Genomic DNA, 19316 nt, shown 5'->3' with positions numbered 1-19316 from the left:
TACAGATGAAATTTAGTACTTTAGCAACTGCAGCAGTTCCCATTGCTGCTGCTTCAGCTTTGGTTATCCCTCATGATGTTGACACGATTGAGGCTTTCAAGCATAACAGAAAAGCCGAATTGTCGCATAAGATTGCCAACTCAAAGGTCGGAAAGACTGTTAGTGAGATCATTGATCATGTCAAGGCCGTTATTGATGATGATAAGCCTGTCCCTTTTGTCACTTCTTCTACTGCTTCACAGAACTTGATTGAGGACTCATACATCGTCGTTTTCAAGGAGGACTTGGATATTAAGGAAATCGCTGATCATCATTTGTTTGTAGATTCTGTTCACCTCAACAATATCCAGGAATTGATGAACGTGCCCTCTGGCACTGAGCAACATCCATTGATCAAGTCAGGCGATCATGGATTGAAGCACATGTTTGACTTTGGCAAGGAATTGAGGGGATACTCTGGTAAATTCCACCCTGACACTGTTGATGCTATTAGAAGACACCCAGCTGTCGCTTATGTCGAACATGACTCTAGAGTTTTTGCTAATGAGCTTGAGGTTGAGAAGAGTGCTCCTTGGGGTCTCGCTCGTGTTTCACATCGTGAACCCTTGAGCTTGGGTTCATTCAACAAGTATCTCTACGACGGTGAAGGTGGTGAGGGTGTTACTGCTTATGTTGTCGACACTGGTACCAATATCAACCACGTTGATTTTGAAGGCAGAGCCAAGTGGGGCAAGACCATTCCTCAAAACGATGTTGATGAGGATGGAAATGGCCACGGATCTCACTGTTCTGGTACTATTGCTGGCAAGAAATACGGTGTTGCCAAGAAGGCCAATGTTGTGGCTGTCAAGGTTTTGGGCAGCAACGGATCCGGTAGCATGTCTGATGTTATCAAGGGTGTCGAGTTTGTTGCTGCTGGTCACATTCGTGACAAGGGTAAGAAGGGATACAAGGGCACTACTGCTAATATGTCACTTGGTGGTGGAAAGTCGCCCTCTTTGGACTTAGCGGTTAACGCCGCTGTTCGTGCTGGTGTTCATTTTGCCGTTGCTGCTGGTAATGACAATGCTGATGCTTGTAATTACTCACCAGCTGCTGCAGAGAATGCTGTTACTGTAGGTGCTACTGCTTTGGGTGATGACCGTGCATACTTTTCCAACTATGGTGAGTGTGTAGACATTTTTGGACCTGGTGTCAATATTCTGTCGACCTACACTGGTTCTCCTCATGCTGTTGCCACTTTGTCAGGTACTTCGATGGCTTCGCCTCATATTGCTGGTTTGTTAACATACTTCTTGTCTCTTCAACCCGCCACCGACTCTGACTTTGCTACTGCTGGTGCTGTAACTCCTGCGCAACTGAAGAAGAACTTGATTGCTTATGGTACTAAAGACATTCTCACTGATCTTGATGAGAAGTCACCCAACGTTCTTGCTTACAATGGGGGTGGCCAGAACATCAGCTCGTTCTGGGCTGCTTCTGCTGATGAGATGACATATGAAGTCGACTCAGAGGGAACATACAACATTCTCCCTATTGTGATGGAGATCAAGGACGAGTTGGGGAATGCCTTTAGCCACAGGTTTAACAATGTTATTATCTGATCGTAATTATTATTATTATTATTATCATTATTATTATTATTTTTATTATTATTATATTTTATTATGTTATGTTATTATCTTTATGATTCATGCTGAATTTAAATTAGCATTTAACATTAGAATGCTGGTGACAAAAGCGGTGGTGACACAAGGCAAAGCTAGAGTGACAGATAGCGGGGAATGTCATCTTATTGTATTATTGCAGGAATCTAAATCTATGTATTAGTGAATAAATCGTATTTACTCGGCCTTTTGTTTCTTGGTAGGGGGCTCATCTTCATCCTCATCCTCCTCGTCCTCATCCTCAGCTGGTTCAGCTTCAGCTCCATCAGCATCTTCATCAGCGTTATCCCCAGCTTCCTCGTCATCATCCTCGTTCTCGTTCTCTGGAGCATCATCTTCTTCACCCTCGTCATCCTCATTCTTGTCGCCGGTATCTTTTCCACCACTGGCAGGCTCATTATCATCACCTTCACTGTCAGCGGCTTCTTCCTCTTCCTCCTCTTCTTCTTCTTCATCATCATCATCTACATCGTCGTTTACAAAATCCTCCTCATCTTCAAATTCTTCTTCACTGATTTCCTCGTCCGAAGGTAAAGCCTGATATTTAGTTAGTTGATGTTCTACGAGGTTTTCTACTCAATTTTATACCATGCCATTATGTTATGTTACTTACCTCGAGCTTGGCATTGGGATCTCCTCTTCTGGTTCTTGGTGGCATGGCAACTATCTTAGTGGTAAGTTACACTGTAGAAAATAAATATTTGAAACAAAATATATGTCAAAATAATTGCAACTCAAAATGATAGAAATCAATAGTTGTAGGTGATACCAAAATTGGGTAAAAAAAAGGGCAAGAGTGTCGTGGTGTTAAACAATTCGTAAATGGACGCGTTCTATGACTTTGAGCTTGCGTAATTTTGCCAGTTAACATGCACACACCTCCTGCCGTCGGTGCGGGGAATCGGGCCCTTGCTACCCAGTTCCCTTATCTGGCTTGCCAACCACCAGGATTGCAGCAAGTGCGTGGTCCAGCCAGCCATCTCCCAATCGCCGGTGGCTAGCTTTGCCAGGAGTACCTGTGGTCCGGCTACATGGACGGCTGACCGGGCGTTTTCCTTCCTGCATACAATGATCAATTCAGGAAATTTGACAACAAACCCACTGCCTCACACTTATCGACTTACATGAAGCAAAGAAATAATATTTCTGGCTACTACCTTCGATGGTCTGTAACGATTTTAAGCTTGAAATATCCATACTTGTTGTGTAACCCTTATGGGTATTTTGGTATCAAGACTTTTCCTTTGTAATTGTTACTTCATTTTGAACTGAACATCTATCTGGCGCTGCTCATTTACCGCTATCCTGAGGCTTTATTTACAGACTCTGATTCAGAGTGCTGGATATGAGTTGAAGCACCTCTAAATTAAGCTCTGGCAAAAGGAAAATATAATACCATTTTATCATTTGCTTTTTGGTTATTTTGAATGGGAGCTAAGAAGGTGGAGTTTCTGTCTCCTGACGTCGAGCACTCGGCTCCTCAGTCAGCAGAATTTGCTTCTCCATCTCCTAATCATGTTCTAGACCAGGTATTTGTGGAACCAAGACGAAAAACTAAAATCAACAAGGCGCTTAAAACTTTAAATAAAAGAGTTTCTAGTTTTGGTGCAACAATATCCAGAACAACTGGAATTGTTGGTGGTGATACCTCTGATAGTGACAGTATAAATGAGCATGAACCAACCCTATCTGATTATTTTTACGGCGAAGATGGTAACTTAAAACGTGATTCTCAACTTAAAATTATTCACGATTCACTTGTACCTGAGGCTCAGGATGATAATGACGATGAGTATGACTACTACTCAGATGCTGGCTACTCCGATGATGAGCCCGATCAAAAAATAAACTCTTCTACCTCACGGCCCGCATTAAATCATTATCAACCTGCAGCAGAAAATAGCAAAATCTTAAGAGATAGACAAGGTCAATGGCCAAACCAACACTCACAATCACAGCCGCAACTACAGCAACAACGTCAGGACGTACCTATGATGCCGTCAGATCCCCGACCCCAAGTGTTTCTTCCCAGAGCCAATTCAGCCTATTCTCAACTTCCATACGCCTATTCAAATCAGTATCATCAAGCTCCCTCGCAACGGGCTGATGACTATTATCGCCAATATTCCCAGTATCAACTACAACAACAGCAGCAGCAGCAACATCTACAGTATCAACAACAGCAGGCAAACTTACAGCAAAGGCAACAACAACAGTACCAACGATATCAACAACAACTCAAACATCTTCAACGACCAAGCAATTCTGGCCCGCAGATGCATCCACAAGCTGCCGATTTTATGAACAATACCGTTTCTGCACAAGAGCTCGCCAGGATCCGGCGCAGCAGACAAAATTCAGACCCGGTGCTTAATGGCTCTCTCCAGTATAAGTCAAAACCAAAACGCAAGTCTCGAAATAAACCAAATGATTACGTCACGCCTATTCGAGAAACGCATTTTAGATATGGTGACGACGAAGAACGGAGAGAAAGACGAAGGAAGAGCAGCCAAGATCAACAAGCCATTCAGAATCAATTCTGGAAACAGTACATTGATATGCGTGACGATCAGGCCAATGACTATCCTAGTACACCGGAGCCAGAGGAGGAATACGATGATGGTCGACCTGGCACGAGGATGTCTTCTAATACCTTTCTATCTGCAGCTAGCACTCCCTCCATACATTCCTCGGTATCACAAAGAGCTGACAGAAAGGTTCGTGAGGAAAAGGAAAGTTCTTCATCAAAGCAAAGTCCAGAAATTGATGCTTCTGAACCTTCTGCCCTAGGGGCCGATGGCGATGTTGATGGAGAAAAGCCTTCAAAGTTTTCAGCTAAAGGGATTTTCAATATGATGAAGAAGTCTCCAAAGAAAGAAAAGCCATTGTCTCTCCATGAAAAAATCATGTCATCGCCTGCTGTGATTTCTTCTCCTGTCCCTAGTCAACCGCACAGACCGCCTACGTCACCGACGGCTTCTCACCACTCCGCTTCTCCATTATCACCACCTCGTTCACATCGGTCCCTGCGTCCCGAATCTGTTGTATCATCACACACTCGTTTATCTTCGAATAGGGGCCATACAGATTTGATCGCACAACCGGAGGTTGCAGTGAAATCAAAGGAGCTGACAACATCCAACCCAACAAGCCAAACCGCGTTAGGGGAAATTTATAATACTTTCAGCAATGCTGGCGGTTATGTTTATAACCTAGCAGCCAATTCTGGGTACAAATTTCCTGGATCCGGAATCTTGGGTTCCGTATTTGTAGGGCGTTCAGAACCGCCCTCTAATGAAGCATTAGAATTCGAGGGACCCAATGTTGCAGCAAATAAACCAGGGTCTATTGCTCCATCTGCTGGCCGTTCGCTGGCACCGTCTGCTATAAACTCTAGTTCTGATTCTGTGGCAAGTACTGCCATGAGCCGTTCTAGCCATAGGAAAGGTGCTATCATACCCCCAGCGGGAACGATTGTTGACGGCAAAGAGGGTGACTCAGATGTGGATGATGAGTATGATGTAAAGTCTATAATGGAAAACTCACCACCAACCTCTCCTTTGCTGATGCCAAAGGATCCTATCCATCGCCCATCATCACCTCTTGAACTTACAAAGTCCCAGAAGAGATTTCAAAAAACGATGAAATTTCTTTTTCAAAAGAACGGGAATGGAGTAGCAGAGACCCCCTCCGTTATCATTTCTCCAAATGAGACAGATGAGCACTTTCAAGATAATGGCTCCATTGTCTCTGCTCAAGTAGCCCCTGAAGGCGGAGTTATGACTAAAAAGATATCATATGAATCACTTAAGAGCTCAAAAATAGCTGGCGATGCCAATGCTACAAATGCGAGCAGCGAAGAGACATTCTCACTTGAGCCTATTATCAGCACTTTTGTGGAGCTGTTCAGGAACTGTGCAAGAGTGTCATTTGTTCTTCGTCCAGTCGATGCCGTTGCAGACGCTTTCCCGTCCTTGCAGAATGCAGTGGTTGTAGTGGAACTTTTGCTTCTCATGTGGCTCTTGTATCAGTTATCAATTATAGTCGAAACTGTGGCCACCGCCGTAAAGACTTTTTGTATGCCTGTCATCATAATCTGCAGGGTCCTAGGAATAACATATTAGATAATTTATTCATTCATTTGAAATATGCATTCATATATTTTTAATATATATTTATTGAAAACCCAAGCCTTGAGCTAGAATCCAAAGTTAAATGAACTCATATCTGGTTCTTCAAAGGCCACAGCTGCGACCGGTTGCAGCTTATTTTTTGCACTCGTTGAGATTTTCTCGTTAAACTGATCTTGTGGATTTGACTCAACTATTTTGGCAGCAGTAGTAAGCAGGTCATTGGGTTTGTCTAATAAACTACTGGTATTAGTGTCCTTCAGAGTTCTTACATATGTGTTGTTCGTATTGAAAAACTTCCATCGCCTAACTAAGTCAAGGGCTAAAATGTCACAGCCCATACGACAAAAAATGGATGCTGTCTTCAATACGAAACGTAACTCAGTATCTCTGTTGAGAACATGTTTTTGAGGTGTGTGACCACCACTTCCAATTGGCTTCAAAGATGGACTTCCAAAACGAGATACCATCGGCGTGGTCCGAGATGGTGCCCGTCTTCGTTCTTGTTCTTGTAAGTACCGGTATAACATCACTAATACTGGATCATCTACCAAGAAAGACACTGACCGTCCCTGGAATTGAGGCTGCTGATGTCCACCAACAGGCGTCCTACTGCCATCCACTTCGTTATCAGTAATACCCCAAGCAAGAGCGTTGATAGCAGCTTGCCGGTCTTTGAGCATCCATAGCGCCCAGCTCATTAACCACTTGTCACCACTAGTACTGGCCATCGGGATGATATGACCCTTTATCAGGTTGCGCAGCTCAGAACCATGATCCCCTTGGTACACTCTTGCGACAGCAATAGCGAGCGGTAAATCACCAACGTGCTTCACCAAAACATTAAGAGCGTCTCTCAAGGAGTCAGCAAGGAGAAAGAAAGAAGCCGCATATTCATATCTGTGTTTGCCTAGTAAAGCAAACGCGTTTTTCCTAGCAGCAGATTTCCATCTGTCGTCTGTGAAATCTCGTGATAGCAGCTGAATAGTTTTCTGTTGCTCCTTATGCCATGACGCTGTTCTCCACAATCCGATCAAAATCTGTTTACGACGCAGTGCCAGATAATACAAAGAACACGTAACAGGGTCTCTTTTTTCATCAGCACCAAAATAGTTTCTTGCAAGAAGCTCAAATAGCTCCTTTAAGGGATCATTCCTTAACCAAAAAGCCACCCCGACTTCTCTTACTGCTGGCCACAGGAGCGCTGACGTAGATGTCTGCTGCTTTACCATATCCAGTAGTAAGTTTTGGGATTCGCTGTGTAATGCCCAATTAAAATCTCTCATAGACATGGCGTCCTGAATGCCCTTGTGTATTTTGTACAGCTTGAAACCCAGGAGGTACTTGATTCCATTTGAGTCCAATGATCGTGCTTGCTCGTCTATGTAGGACAAGGCTTCGATAACACTAGCAAGAGTGATCTGTTGATGTCTGGTTAAGTAAGGTAACGACACCTTTTGAAGCCATTCCATAAGGTCGTCACAAACTTGCCTCCCAAATGCCTCGAACTGCTCCCCTTCAAGCTTTTCACAGTAAGCCTCAGAATCCAATGCTATCTCTGCAGGATCAAGCCCCAAGTTGCTTTCGAGATCTGCTACTTGAAGGTCCGAGATAGTAGCAAACTTAAGCCTCTTTAACAAGACACAAAGTATATGCTTGACCATGACCATCTTGTCTGCAAGTATAGATTGGATAAGTAGCTGGGGGTGATATAATGGAAGCGGACCGTTGAGTACCGAGCAGATATCAAATATCGTGCTAATATTATCTAATGTAGCACGCGTATATCGAGAGCCCAGCAATTGTCTCGTCGTTTCATCATTGATATCAGCATTGCGATCTTGGACAAACAACTGGTTACCAGCACCTACAACAAACGTACCATCTTTTAACCATATAGAATCCCCTATTTTGTGTGAGGTATATTTTGAGATGTCAACTCGCCTAAAAGGAGCCCACGATGGAGTCTTGTTGGTGTAATCAAATCGCTGTTGGCAGTATAATACAATCTGTTGTGCGAATCCCACACCCAGTACACACTGGTCATCAGGAGTGGTTGTCCAATCAAGATCTGATATTGAGTTTTCTGCCGGAAATGTTTCTTTGAACTCCAGAAGAGCATTAGACGTGTCCCAAATAGATAGCTCAGTGCAATCTGAATTTGTAATAGCTACCTTCTTTGTAGATGAAACTTGGGCCCGAACAATTCCTGCTACTCCTGTATATACTTCAGAAGTCTCCAGCCATTCCAGCTCTTCAGCTGCGTTAATACGAGCTGTCCAACCCCTTAATACACCTGTGTTTGAAACAGTAATAATGACTTCTCTTTGAAAAGTATCTAGTGTTGAACCTACTGTAACATGCCAGCCTACAGGATCAACTGGCACTGCTAAATGGAGCTTTTCATTTTCACCGAATGCAGGTAGAGGGAAGTTACCATTGCATTTGACATTAGCTTTTTGTCCCTCTATGTCTATAGACCACACAAGGATATTATTCTCATCGTAGACAATAATAAGATGCAAACTGCCAGACTGCTCAGCCTCTGGTAATAAGAGCATACACATTGGTTCGGCGATATGTTCCAGTTTAATTTCATCTGTACCTATCTGTACAGCAACCTGGGAGCGGCAGTCCCAAACAATTAATTGCTGACAATCGAGTAATGTTATAGCGTAGTCAGAATCGGGAACCAATACTGATTGAGTCACTGTACCTGATTCTGAGTGTAACCAACTGCATTTTCGGAGAGTGACACCAATAGGCAAGACTTGAGGCTTCCATAAAGCATTCTCAGAAAATCGAGACTGTGTTAACAAAAGCTTTCCATCCCCTGAACGAGTTATTCTTCGAACAGATTTGTTATGTCCCGTAATTATGGCTTTAAGTAGGAATCGTCGTTCTCTATTGGTATCCGAGTTGAGGAGTTTGGCGATATCGATCGCAACGTTATAAATAGTACCACAATAATCGTGTATTAAAATTGACAAACTTGCAAGGTCACTTGTAGTAGAATTGGCCTGAGCTGCATAGGTAAAAAAATCCAGTCTATCCGCTTTAAATGGGAATAAATTGGCCTCAGATAATGTCAGTTTCTGGTCATCAACAATCTTTGTAATTTGAGCAAGTTTTTTATTTTTGAGACCAACATTATCTACTTTATACGCAGATATGGTTTGTTTGTCCTTGTTAAATGTAATGCAAATCTCGGGCGCGCTTTGGGCAAGACTAATTACGTTTGACAAGTCACGCGGTAGTTTACCGTCATCACTAATGTTCGCCCCATTAGCAGCCACACTGCTCTCTATAGCTCTAGAAAGATCTCTGTTATCCAGCATCAATCCAAAATGATGATCTAGTAAATCTATAGATGCCCATAGTTGAAGATTTCCCATGTCGATGGAGTCGAATGGCGCCCAAATCCTTATTACCTTATCATCTGCCAACGTATATAAAGTATTCTCAATGGACTGAGAAATGTCAAATGGTTGCTGCCACCTCATCCTTAGAATCCTGGCCGGATGTGGAATATAATTGAAATCAAAGTCTACATTGTCCTTGTCGAAGCTGGTCCTCTTCCAGATCTTGACAAGCTTGTCGTACTCGCCCACTGACGCAACGAGCCATGAATCAACCGAAAACTGGATTATATTTACGGGGTTAGCAAGCTTCTTTCTCCAAATAACTTTAGGCATTTTTTCCGTTTTCTCATCGTTACTAGCAGACGTCATATAGCTAGCACTACCCGATTGGGTTCCTCCCGGAAGTGACCATAACTGCAAATATGTTGACCCAGTCAAGATTTCTGGGAAATCGCTACTGTTTCCCCATGTTAAGCTGTTTATCGTTTCTCTTTCGTTATGGCTCAATTCATAACTCTCCTCTTCCCATCTCAAGTCTCTACCAAATTGAACCAATGGGTTCAGTATTTTTACCTTGTTGTCATATGCAACAGCAATTTGGCCAGTCGATTGATTTATTGAAACTGCGTTCCCGTCCCCAACAAGATAGACTGTTTGTAAGAGAAGGGATGCATCTTTTAATATTATTAAATTGTTTCCAGAACAATATGCCTATAGATCGGTTAATAAAATCAAAGCTACTTCAACAGATACATGAACCTCCTATAAACTTACTACCAGCCGATTGCTCTCCCATAAAACGCAGTCTATAGCATTTACTACACTGTTGGGCTCTCCTGGTAAAAATGTAATTGCCATTGTTATTGACCTTTAACCTGGTTATCTCGTGGTTATCTTGTCAATTGATAAAACAACAGTGACGTTCAGCTATCTCGTCATCCTACATGTAAGTAAACATCCAATGGGTCTGCAATGCCATATAGCGCCGCGCATACCTATCTCTTCATGGTTTGAAAGAAGTAGTAGCGCTGCGAGCTTGAAATTTTTGAAAACTTTCACCAAAGAAAGCTCTGTTATATTCCATATGAATGTGTATTAGATAGCTACTTATTTATAACAGCATTGCTTAAAAGTATGCCACAACAACGAACAATGCAAGTTGCGATGATAATGCAGGGTCTAAATATGCACTGCGCCGATCCTTCATATATTATTCATATCTACTTTACTGAAGTCGAGCTCTGGATGCATAGCTTTGAACTTTTCCAAAGTCTGCCTCTTTTTCAATTCGTCACTGCTGGGGAGTCCGGCTTGCTTTTGTTTCTGGTCGAACATCATTTTCTCAACCATACCTCTTGTTTCGTCGTCTAGGTCACTCAGTTTGGAGTTTTCTGGTTGAATCTTTGTGACATCTATCTTTGGATCAGTAGTAACAACATGTGGCCACCATTCAGTTTTGTTGACTTTTTCTAAGTTAAATACCAGTTCTTCTTGATCAACGACAGACCAAGTAGACTCATCCACAATAATTTCATTGAATAGAGTTCCTTTGATCAGATAATCATCAGGGGTCGACTTTAAAGCAGCTTCAATACTAGAATTGCCAAGTTTAACATTAACAAACTTGGCTCTCGTTTTTGCTGACAGTGGAATGGTTACTGTTACATCTTCCAAAGTCTGCTTGAAAGTGTATTTTGGAACATGGGCTGCCATTGTTAGATGCTGAATTAAATCACTTTTGACATCTGCATATCTTTCCTAGCTAAGGATAGAACTTACACTCATCAGAGTTTGTGGTCTCAGGCACAGGGCTTTCTTCGATCTCCTCAATGACAGCCATTATTGGTTTGATCTGTGTAGCTGTCCATGAACAAGACTATGTGGATTTGGTTTATGTACTCAGCCGCAGCCGCGCCAGACCAATACTGTATTGGTTCAGTAAATCAAAATAAACTTGTAGAAATTAGCAAACCATCGACGACCCACCAAGGCTTGATCCACAACGTATAAGAGAGTCTACTCTCTACTAGTCTACGCTGTAGGGAATAAATCGAAACTTTGGGTGTCATCTGACCGGTTTCTAAGCTTTGACCGAGCGGCTGCTATGCAGCCTCTCATTAGAACGGCCTTATCTTTAGGTTTTAGTTGCCTCCTACATCAATATGCGTGTTGATGCATATCGTCCTTTTGTTATCAACCACGAAACCCAGCTTGTAGACGACTATTTTAAACATTAGTTAACTAGAGCTTACAGATACTTCTCACAATGTCTGCCACAGTATCATCTGCAGCATCCTTCGCGATTGGTCGTTTACCTGGAAGCTTTATCAGCTCTCAGCCTGTGGATCAGGAACATAACCCCGCATTGGCGGTGCGACCTGGTCAGGGTCTTGGTTACTTTCGTAAGTTTTGAATATTTCTTTTCTCCGTTTGCCGCTATTTACGTGTGGTTGTGTATAAATGTTAATATTTTCTTACTGTTACAATCGACAAGTCCTGATAGGCAATTATGGTACTAGTTCTAACCTGCCACAGATCTTGGGTCATCATTACATTCAATACTGAGCTATCTAAGATCGAATCAAGCAATGTTCCCTCATATTGAAATAATCCATTCTAAAGAATCGCCTATCCGGAATCCTGTAATTGTGAAAGTCGAATCGAATGGATTACGACTGCATTTCGATGGTTCAGATCAAAGTTTGCGTCTAATAGAGGTTTTAGACTGGTCCTTATCTACACGAGTAGCTTACAAAGGGACTGAACTTGCAAAAGATGGTGTTCTGACTTTTAAGCAGATCTACAGTAAAGTGTTTGGCCCAACGTATCCGGGATGGTTTGATAGAGATAGCTCGAGATATATTCTGAGCTATCCGGGTGTCGCATTTTCTTTTGTGGTACCAGAATCAATATCAGAGGATAGTATAGTGAAATATCTTTCAGGAGCAACGCCAAATAATTCTAGGGACCTTCGAGGAGCTTGCCTTTCTATGGCAATTTTTAAGGGTCATAGTTGGCAAGTGGCACAGAGTCAGATTTTTAAACCGCGTCCACTTCTACTGGGCAAGAGCATTCTGGGAAACGGTGAGAATGGCTCATTCGATAATGAACCTGAAGTCGCACCTAACTCGTTATCAGAAAGTTCCGCTTCACAAATTATGATTGATCATTTACAAATTCGGCATACATCAGGAGATTGTTTAGTTATTTTCAGCCATCATCCGCATGGTATAAAAGATTTTGATATCAAACTAAACTCTACGGATATGCAAAGTGCAATAATGACCTTGGGACCACCCTCTGAAAGAATATTTAAACAGGACAGCCGCTTATCGATTCACAATCCAGATATTAGTTTTGACGAAGATGACATTGTTGGAACTACTGGAACAAATAACAGAAGAAGGGTTCTCTCGGAACTCTCATCGCGAGCTAATACTGATCTCTTTTTCAATTACTTTGAACTAGGATTCGACCTTTGTTTTGATACAAGCCTCCCCAACCCTACTGTGAAGAAGATTATCATACATGGAAATGTCCCTTCGAGTCTATCCTTCCAAGTGTATAACCGGTGCAGGTGGCTATTGTTCCCGCCGTCTAACCGGAATGGAAACAGCTCACAGGGCTCTCCACTCCCCCCAGTAAGCTCCGAAACACCTTTTACTGAATTCTATAACCAATTTGTTCCCGAGGGAACAAACACTCCACCGATGTCAATGATGCTCAACCGCACGATTGAGTCACCTGGCAGCAGTGTGGAGCTCGTTGGTGAGGATGATATAAACCATTCTGCGGCGGACGAGGACGACTGGGGAGCCACTCAACTCTATGGTTGTCCCCGATGTATTTTCGAGGTTTTAAAAAACGGAGCAGTCTCCTCCTTAACTATATTTTAGCCTTCATGAGAGTTATGGCGTATATTTACTATTTTTTAATTTATAGTTTCTACATTATCCCAAATGTGCCTTTTCGGTTGAATACTGGTGGTTGGTGATTAGCCTAATTAGGAATGGTAATGAGAGTACGCGCGGCTGCCGCGTTTTGCACGCGTTAGGAGCGGTCGGTCATATATCTGCAGAATATATTTAATGGTTTATCTTGATTTCAAAATTTACTAATTTCAATTTGTTAATTACCGAACTTTTCTTCTGGATCCAATTGGATTATTAATCGGGCTGCTCGGTGGACGTCACATAATAGAGTGATTTCGCGTGCACTTCATCATTTGCTTCCACTGTGGCTATGCTGACCTCAGTATTGTCGGACTCGAGTCGTCAAGTTCCTATCACACCTCCCATGACCCCTAGGCGATTGGGGACTCGGGCTAGTCTGCGTCAGCAGAAACTGAATCAGCAAAAGGAGAGTCCATTGCCAGAGAAAGATGAACAACAACACCCAATACCGAGCCAACGGGCACGTCGAAGGGTCGCAAAACAAAAGCTAAGCGAAGATGAGGGCCCACAGGAACAAAATGGAGAGACCATATCCAGTGAATCGGTTCCTGTGTCTCCCTCGAACAAGCCAGTGCCCCAAGTGGAGCCCTATGAGGCAGTTACCAAATCTGTTGCCTTTAGCGACAAAGTTGAGTCAATATCTGCGAGCTCATATGACGATATTGATAGCGACGCTGAAAAAGACTTATCTGGCGATCAGGAAGAATATGCCACAGTAACTTCTGATTCTCAGGGAGAAACATCATCTTCGAGCTACAGTAAGAGACTCACGCCACTGCATCATAATATTCAACCGCGAAAATCGATTCTTAAGCAAACAACATCTAGTGCGGGCGTTTCTCACACATCAAATGCATCATCTCCCGCTTCAATTCTTGGTGACATCTACTTGGGTTCACTCGACTTCTCCGAGTATCCAAATCTGGACGTAATTATGAATGCTGCATGTGCCGAGCTGGAAAAAATTGGCACCTCTTCGTCAAACACAAGTGTTTTGCAAATTTATGCATCTTTAAATACTTCTCTACGGCATAAAAACAGTTCAATATCTACACAGTTGCTATTAGACAATGCAAATTCATTAGCCCTCTATGCCAAGCGAGACTTAATAGCTGCTGAAGCATCGTCCAATACACTTGATGTCAGAACAGTTATTCAGATTCTTCGAGTCGTTGACTACTTGTTTTTTTCTGAGGACATTGCTTTTCAATTGGACTTTGAATTGGTGAAGTGGTTTTTGAATAGAGGCTTGGATGTACTAACAGACGCTAATTCGAGTAAGTCGGTAGTGGCCGCGTATTTGCACATTTTCAACTACCAGCGGTTGCCAAAACCACTAACGAATGACATGGCTCTTCGCCTGCTGAATGCAGTAGTAGCCAGGCCGACATTCTCATCTACAGGCATTATATCAGAATATATCACCAGTCATCGACTGCTGATTAAAACTAATCCCGGGGTGATGATTCAAAATGTTCAGAAATGGCTACCTAATATTATATCGGCACTTATTGACCAACCTGCATCTATTCGTCAACAAGCTTTGCTGGTTCTTCAAGACTGTAACCAAAGATTACTTCATGATCGTACAATTGGAAAATGTCTTTACCAATTATTTGAGAAGCCAATGGAAAGCAACTTAGAGGAAGGAAGCGACAACATCCCAGAGAGCGGTGTCACAGAGACAAGTACAAATGATGCACTTGATACTAATTTGAGAACATATTTTGATCACTTCCGCATTCGGTTGACTGAGCTTATAAATACACAAGGGGAAGGTAGAATGGCCATGTCCATCTGGAGATCTGTAATTCTTCTTCTTCTCACCTGGGGCCCTCATCCTGATCATACGGTCGATAAATGGCATAACATGATGCAAATGTTGGATCTTTATAAGCTTGGAATCAACTCACAGTTTTTGTCCACTAGAGTGGCAACTATCCATACTTGGAACACAGTGATCTTTATTTGGACACCTCAAATTTTTGGAGATTCGTCTCGCGTAGAGAGCAAAAGCATTAGTTTTCTGCTTCATCCCTTCAAGCTACTCAAGGACAACCGTCCCGCTACTGTTCAAGCTCTTTCTCAAACTCTCAATGCAATTCTTCTACTCTCCATGAAACCAACTCAGTCGATGAATACTCACCTTGATGTTCACTATACAGTTGTTTGGGATAAGATCATTGAGCCATTGATTCAGTTGTACTTGGACAGTAGCGACATAGAAACACGCAAACGTGGACTGGCTGTTCTACACCACCTATTGACAACCCCAACAAATGTGAAAGCATCTAATCAGTCTTTCAAGTCCACTAGAGTTCTGTTACCAGATCCTGTGGCACTTTCCGAAGTGCCAGCGTTTCCTTCTAAATGGATACACGCAAATTGTGCTAGAATTTTCAAGTTCTTACAGGAGAAAGCTATCGGGAAGGTTCCTTGGGAAACAGTAACTGAAATTACTTCCAGCATGATAAACTCTTGTAAACTTGCATCCCAGAGAGAGATTTATACTTCAACCGAGACAATGGCGCTGATAGCTGCTGTTTGTAACTTTATTCATTTTTGCTTTACTGTGCCAAGCTCTTCTCTTTCACCTACGAATGTTGAGATCTTCAAATTTGTCGAGTCCTCGATCGATAGCATAGGGTTTTTACAGTTCACTGAAAAGAGTCTTGAAATTACAAGGCCCTCTGAATCGCCACAAGTTTCGGGCGAGCTGTTTTCTTCCCCCCAGTACATCGTGTCTCCCAGGTTCCGCAACAATAGTATGTCACTTGGTAGTTCACGAATTTCTCCTAGAAAGGCGGACCCGAACAAGGCGGACACCCCTGTGTTTCACTTGTGGAAGATGACCATGTCCAAAGTTAAATCTCTATCAGAAGTTCAGCGGCCTCAGTTTGTAGCGGAATTTGTCTTGAAATTTATTCATATGACAAGGGAGCATCTAATAGGATTCCCAAAAAAGGTTCAGTTTTTGACGCAGATATTTCCATCTGCCGTCGAGAATGCAGATGTATGGGGAGCTATTTGTGAACAGGTATTGTGTGAGATTATGAATGCTAACGTAACTCCTTCTGAAGATGAATGGATACAGATTATTCACTTGTTATCGTGGCCCGCAAGGTGTGTATTTTTCTATCTTTTTTTTTGTGGTTTACGTATACGTATAGTTTGCTAACGATTATAGGTCTCAAATTTCGATAAGGCATAGCAGGTTGTGGATCCAGTGTTGGCAGTCATTTTTGGTTGGTATTTCCCAGAGCGCTAAAGGGTTGGAATCTGTGATTTCAGCTGAAGTTCAGTCTTTTTTGGAGTCACCAGTTCTGGGTGATTGCATGCCATCCGTTCTTTATACCTTCGCGATGAGGTGCTATGCTCTATATTTCCACCTGGGTCAAATAGTTGGGTGGCCCTCTGTCCTTAGCGTTTTTTCAAGGGCAGCCATAACTGTCAGAGATGGAAAATATGATGTTCGTTACTTGAACTCGCCTACCATTGTCGATATGAAAAACTTTATAACAGAGATAAAAAACCCCGATGAACAGTGGGATTTGATTCGTTCCGTCTCAGGTGCACTGGCTCAATTATTGATTAATCCCTGCAAAGAAAATGAAGCCGATAATTCAAGAATCTTGATTGTTATCGATCTATACAAGACCATCATATCTCTAGGACAGGCGAAACTAAGCAAACTTGACCTCTTTCAGTTTTGCTCACCAGTGTTCTCTCATGCATTCCAATCCCAACTACCTGCAGTGGTCGCCTCTTTTGTTCCTATATGGAATAAGTTATTCGGTCATAAAAGTGTTAGTTACGCACCTTATTCTGACGAATTGGTTCTGGCCCTTAATAACGTTCGTCTGGGTAGAGTTTATAAAGTCACCTTGCCAAAAAAGTTTCCCGCAATGGCACCCACAACCTCGGGTAGACGGGCTTCATCGACCAATACTACACCCAATAATGCTGAAACCATTTCATTCATGGCATCATTTAGTGAGCCGCCTCCCATCCGTCAGCAGACACCGGAAGCGAAGATCGCAGAAGATGGCTTTTTGCTTTCAAGCTCAGCAGTGAAGACTCCTGTGACCCCCCACGAGCCAGCCTCTTCACCGTTAGAAAGAGCAGTGGCCAATAGAGTAAGACCTGTGGAACTTTCGGCCACTCCTCAGCTAGAAGCGATCCCTGATAGCTATGATTATCTGGCTAGGGATGATTTTGAGAATGATACTCAACCTGTCGAGTTGCCACATGAAATCGAGTCTTCCTCTCTTCTCGCTTTGGTTCAGTCTAACCACCTGGATAGCCCCACCCCCAACTCAATGGAATCTGCTAATGAAATCTCAGATTCTCTATTATCTGAAAGGGATTCTGCTCTTTCAATTCCTGAGACCCAGTTGTCCGATGCAGCGGTTTCTATGCTTGAGGTTAATACCGCTGATGAATTGAACGATATGCCGGGAGTCGTCATGAAACCGATGGAGGGTGTGGTGGAATCTATTCCAGATTCTCAGTCCCAAACTCAAGAATCTGCTGGAAACTTTTTGATATCGCCAATTATCTCAGACGAAGATTCTCGCCCAGTTCATGTTGACTCTACCCGCGATGACGAGAAGGTTATTATTCTTAGAGAAAAGCCTTCACAACCGCTACTGTCCATGAGCAACGTGCAGCAAATGATGGACGAATCTGAATATGCAGAAGGGTTTCGCAAGAGAAAGAGGGGAAGAAGATGCAGGCGTGGTACCCCAGTTTCGAAAATGAGAAGGACGGATGATAGCGACAGTCGAGAATCTACTCCTAGCTCCAGCTTTGAAGAAGAGGAGGCTGTTGTACTGGTTGATTACAATACTAAACCGAAGTTAGTAAGTGACGAATTGGTCTCACCACCACCTTCCCAGGAAGAGCTTCCTGAAGCTACATTGATTCCATTAGATGAGGCGTCAACTATGAAAGTGGATGAGGGAACCCAAACTGGCCTAAATATCAAAGTAATGACCAACCCTTCCGTTGATGGGTGGTCTCAAACCGTGGAAGCCTCTAAGCCTGAGCTGCAATCGAGAGAAATCCAGACTGAGAAATTAGCAGAAAGGAAGCTGAGCCAAAGGGAAATTCTCAGTCTCATAAAGGAAACTGATTGGGATAGCAATATGGATGATACTTTTGACGGTTTCAGCCCGGAAGCTTGCTTTGAGCTCGAGTCACAGCTAATGCAACTTCTTCTTAGAACGAGAAAAGCAAGCATGAAAGGCAGGTAGAAATATTACTTTATTTAACGACCAACTTTATTTATTGTACATTTGTATATTAATGATATTTGTAATGAAAAATAGAAATCTTTTATTGAATAGAATAGAATTGGCATATAAAAATAATGCCGAAGCCGAATAATTGCCGATGAAATGTACGGCGCCCATGCCTTCATGCAATATCTAACCTATACATTTCACATGCCAACTACGGTGCAATGTTGATATTTCTCAGAAACTGCTCTGTTCTTCCAAAATTCACCTCCCCGTCAAAAAAAATTTTTTTAAGTTAGACCATGACAGTAATCGAGCCATTTTGGAAGCAGCCTTCCCACCCTGGTATATTGGCTGTGGAAGTAAACCCCGGTTCATTTACCTCAAGGGCTATAAGCTCACGGGCTTTTGCTCCCAACGAAGTGGTAACGAAGATTACCGGCTACACTAAAGCCCAAAATGTTGCTTATTCAACAGTACAGGTTTCTGCTACTGAGCACATTGAGTTAAACTCTGACTTGCTCTATTGCAATCATTCGTGTGATCCAAACGTCGTATTTGACGTCTCTAAGTATGAAGTGCGTGCAATCAAGCACATTGCGGTAGGAGATGCAATTACTTTCTTTTACCCTAGTAGTGAGTGGGAAATGGCACAGTCATTCAATTGTACTTGTGGAAGTTCGAGTTGTTTAGGATTGATTTCTGGAGCCAAGGATTTAGATGCTAAGACAGTTCAAAAGTACTGGTTCAATCAACATATTAGACAACTATTAGCGCAAGTGCCTAAACCTTGACTGGAACATGATTGCTAAAGTTATATATTAATACTAGTAGCCTAAATAAAATAAAAAAATCTTTGAACATATAATAAATAAAAATACAACTCAAACCACAAACGTGTGTTAGAACAGGCCAATAGGACGCTTTTGACCCTTTAACCAACCTATGCAGCCTGCCCAGGATC

The 19316-nt window shown here is 42.5% G+C and overlaps 7 protein-coding genes across 7 annotated transcripts; 5 read left to right on the top strand and 2 right to left on the bottom strand.

The window, feature by feature from the left end:
• Nucleotides 1-5: 5 nt before the first annotated feature.
• On the top strand, nt 6-1604 carry PRB1 (proteinase B; the record flags this gene model as incomplete). The annotated part of the gene is made up of 1 exon (XM_018880657.1): nt 6-1604. One exon carries the CDS (start codon nt 6-8, stop codon nt 1602-1604), a length of 1599 nt encoding a protein of 532 aa, XP_018738455.1.
• Nucleotides 1605-3094: 1490 nt separating this feature from the next.
• Nucleotides 3095-5791, top strand: AWJ20_3626 (uncharacterized protein; the record flags this gene model as incomplete). Its single annotated transcript, XM_018880656.1, has 1 exon — nt 3095-5791. One exon carries the CDS (start codon nt 3095-3097, stop codon nt 5789-5791), a length of 2697 nt encoding a protein of 898 aa, XP_018738454.1.
• A 74-nt stretch (nt 5792-5865) lies between these two features.
• On the bottom strand, nt 5866-9528 carry RAV1 (Rav1p; the record flags this gene model as incomplete). Its single annotated transcript, XM_018880655.1, has 1 exon — nt 5866-9528. One exon carries the CDS (start codon nt 9526-9528, stop codon nt 5866-5868), a length of 3663 nt encoding a protein of 1220 aa, XP_018738453.1.
• An 834-nt stretch (nt 9529-10362) lies between these two features.
• AWJ20_3624 (nuclear movement protein nudC) lies at nt 10363-10872 on the bottom strand (the record flags this gene model as incomplete). Its single annotated transcript, XM_018880654.1, has 1 exon — nt 10363-10872. One exon carries the CDS (start codon nt 10870-10872, stop codon nt 10363-10365), a length of 510 nt encoding a protein of 169 aa, XP_018738452.1.
• An 875-nt stretch (nt 10873-11747) lies between these two features.
• On the top strand, nt 11748-13055 carry AWJ20_3623 (uncharacterized protein; the record flags this gene model as incomplete). Its single annotated transcript, XM_018880653.1, has 1 exon — nt 11748-13055. One exon carries the CDS (start codon nt 11748-11750, stop codon nt 13053-13055), a length of 1308 nt encoding a protein of 435 aa, XP_018738451.1.
• A 346-nt stretch (nt 13056-13401) lies between these two features.
• Nucleotides 13402-16290, top strand: AWJ20_3622 (uncharacterized protein; the record flags this gene model as incomplete). The annotated part of the gene is made up of 1 exon (XM_018880652.1): nt 13402-16290. The coding sequence occupies one exon, from the start codon at nt 13402-13404 to the stop codon at nt 16288-16290; it is 2889 nt and encodes a 962-aa protein (XP_018738450.1).
• A 2364-nt stretch (nt 16291-18654) lies between these two features.
• Nucleotides 18655-19146, top strand: AWJ20_3621 (uncharacterized protein; the record flags this gene model as incomplete). The annotated part of the gene is made up of 1 exon (XM_018880651.1): nt 18655-19146. One exon carries the CDS (start codon nt 18655-18657, stop codon nt 19144-19146), a length of 492 nt encoding a protein of 163 aa, XP_018738449.1.
• Between the last annotated feature and the right edge of the window lie 170 nt (nt 19147-19316).

This window comes from Sugiyamaella lignohabitans, chromosome B, assembly GCF_001640025.1.
Source record: "Sugiyamaella lignohabitans strain CBS 10342 chromosome B, complete sequence".
NCBI classification, from domain to species: Eukaryota; Fungi; Ascomycota; class Dipodascomycetes; order Dipodascales; family Trichomonascaceae; genus Sugiyamaella; species Sugiyamaella lignohabitans.
The sequence above is the reverse complement of the archived record's forward strand: the minus strand, read 5'-3'. Positions and strand labels throughout refer to the sequence as shown.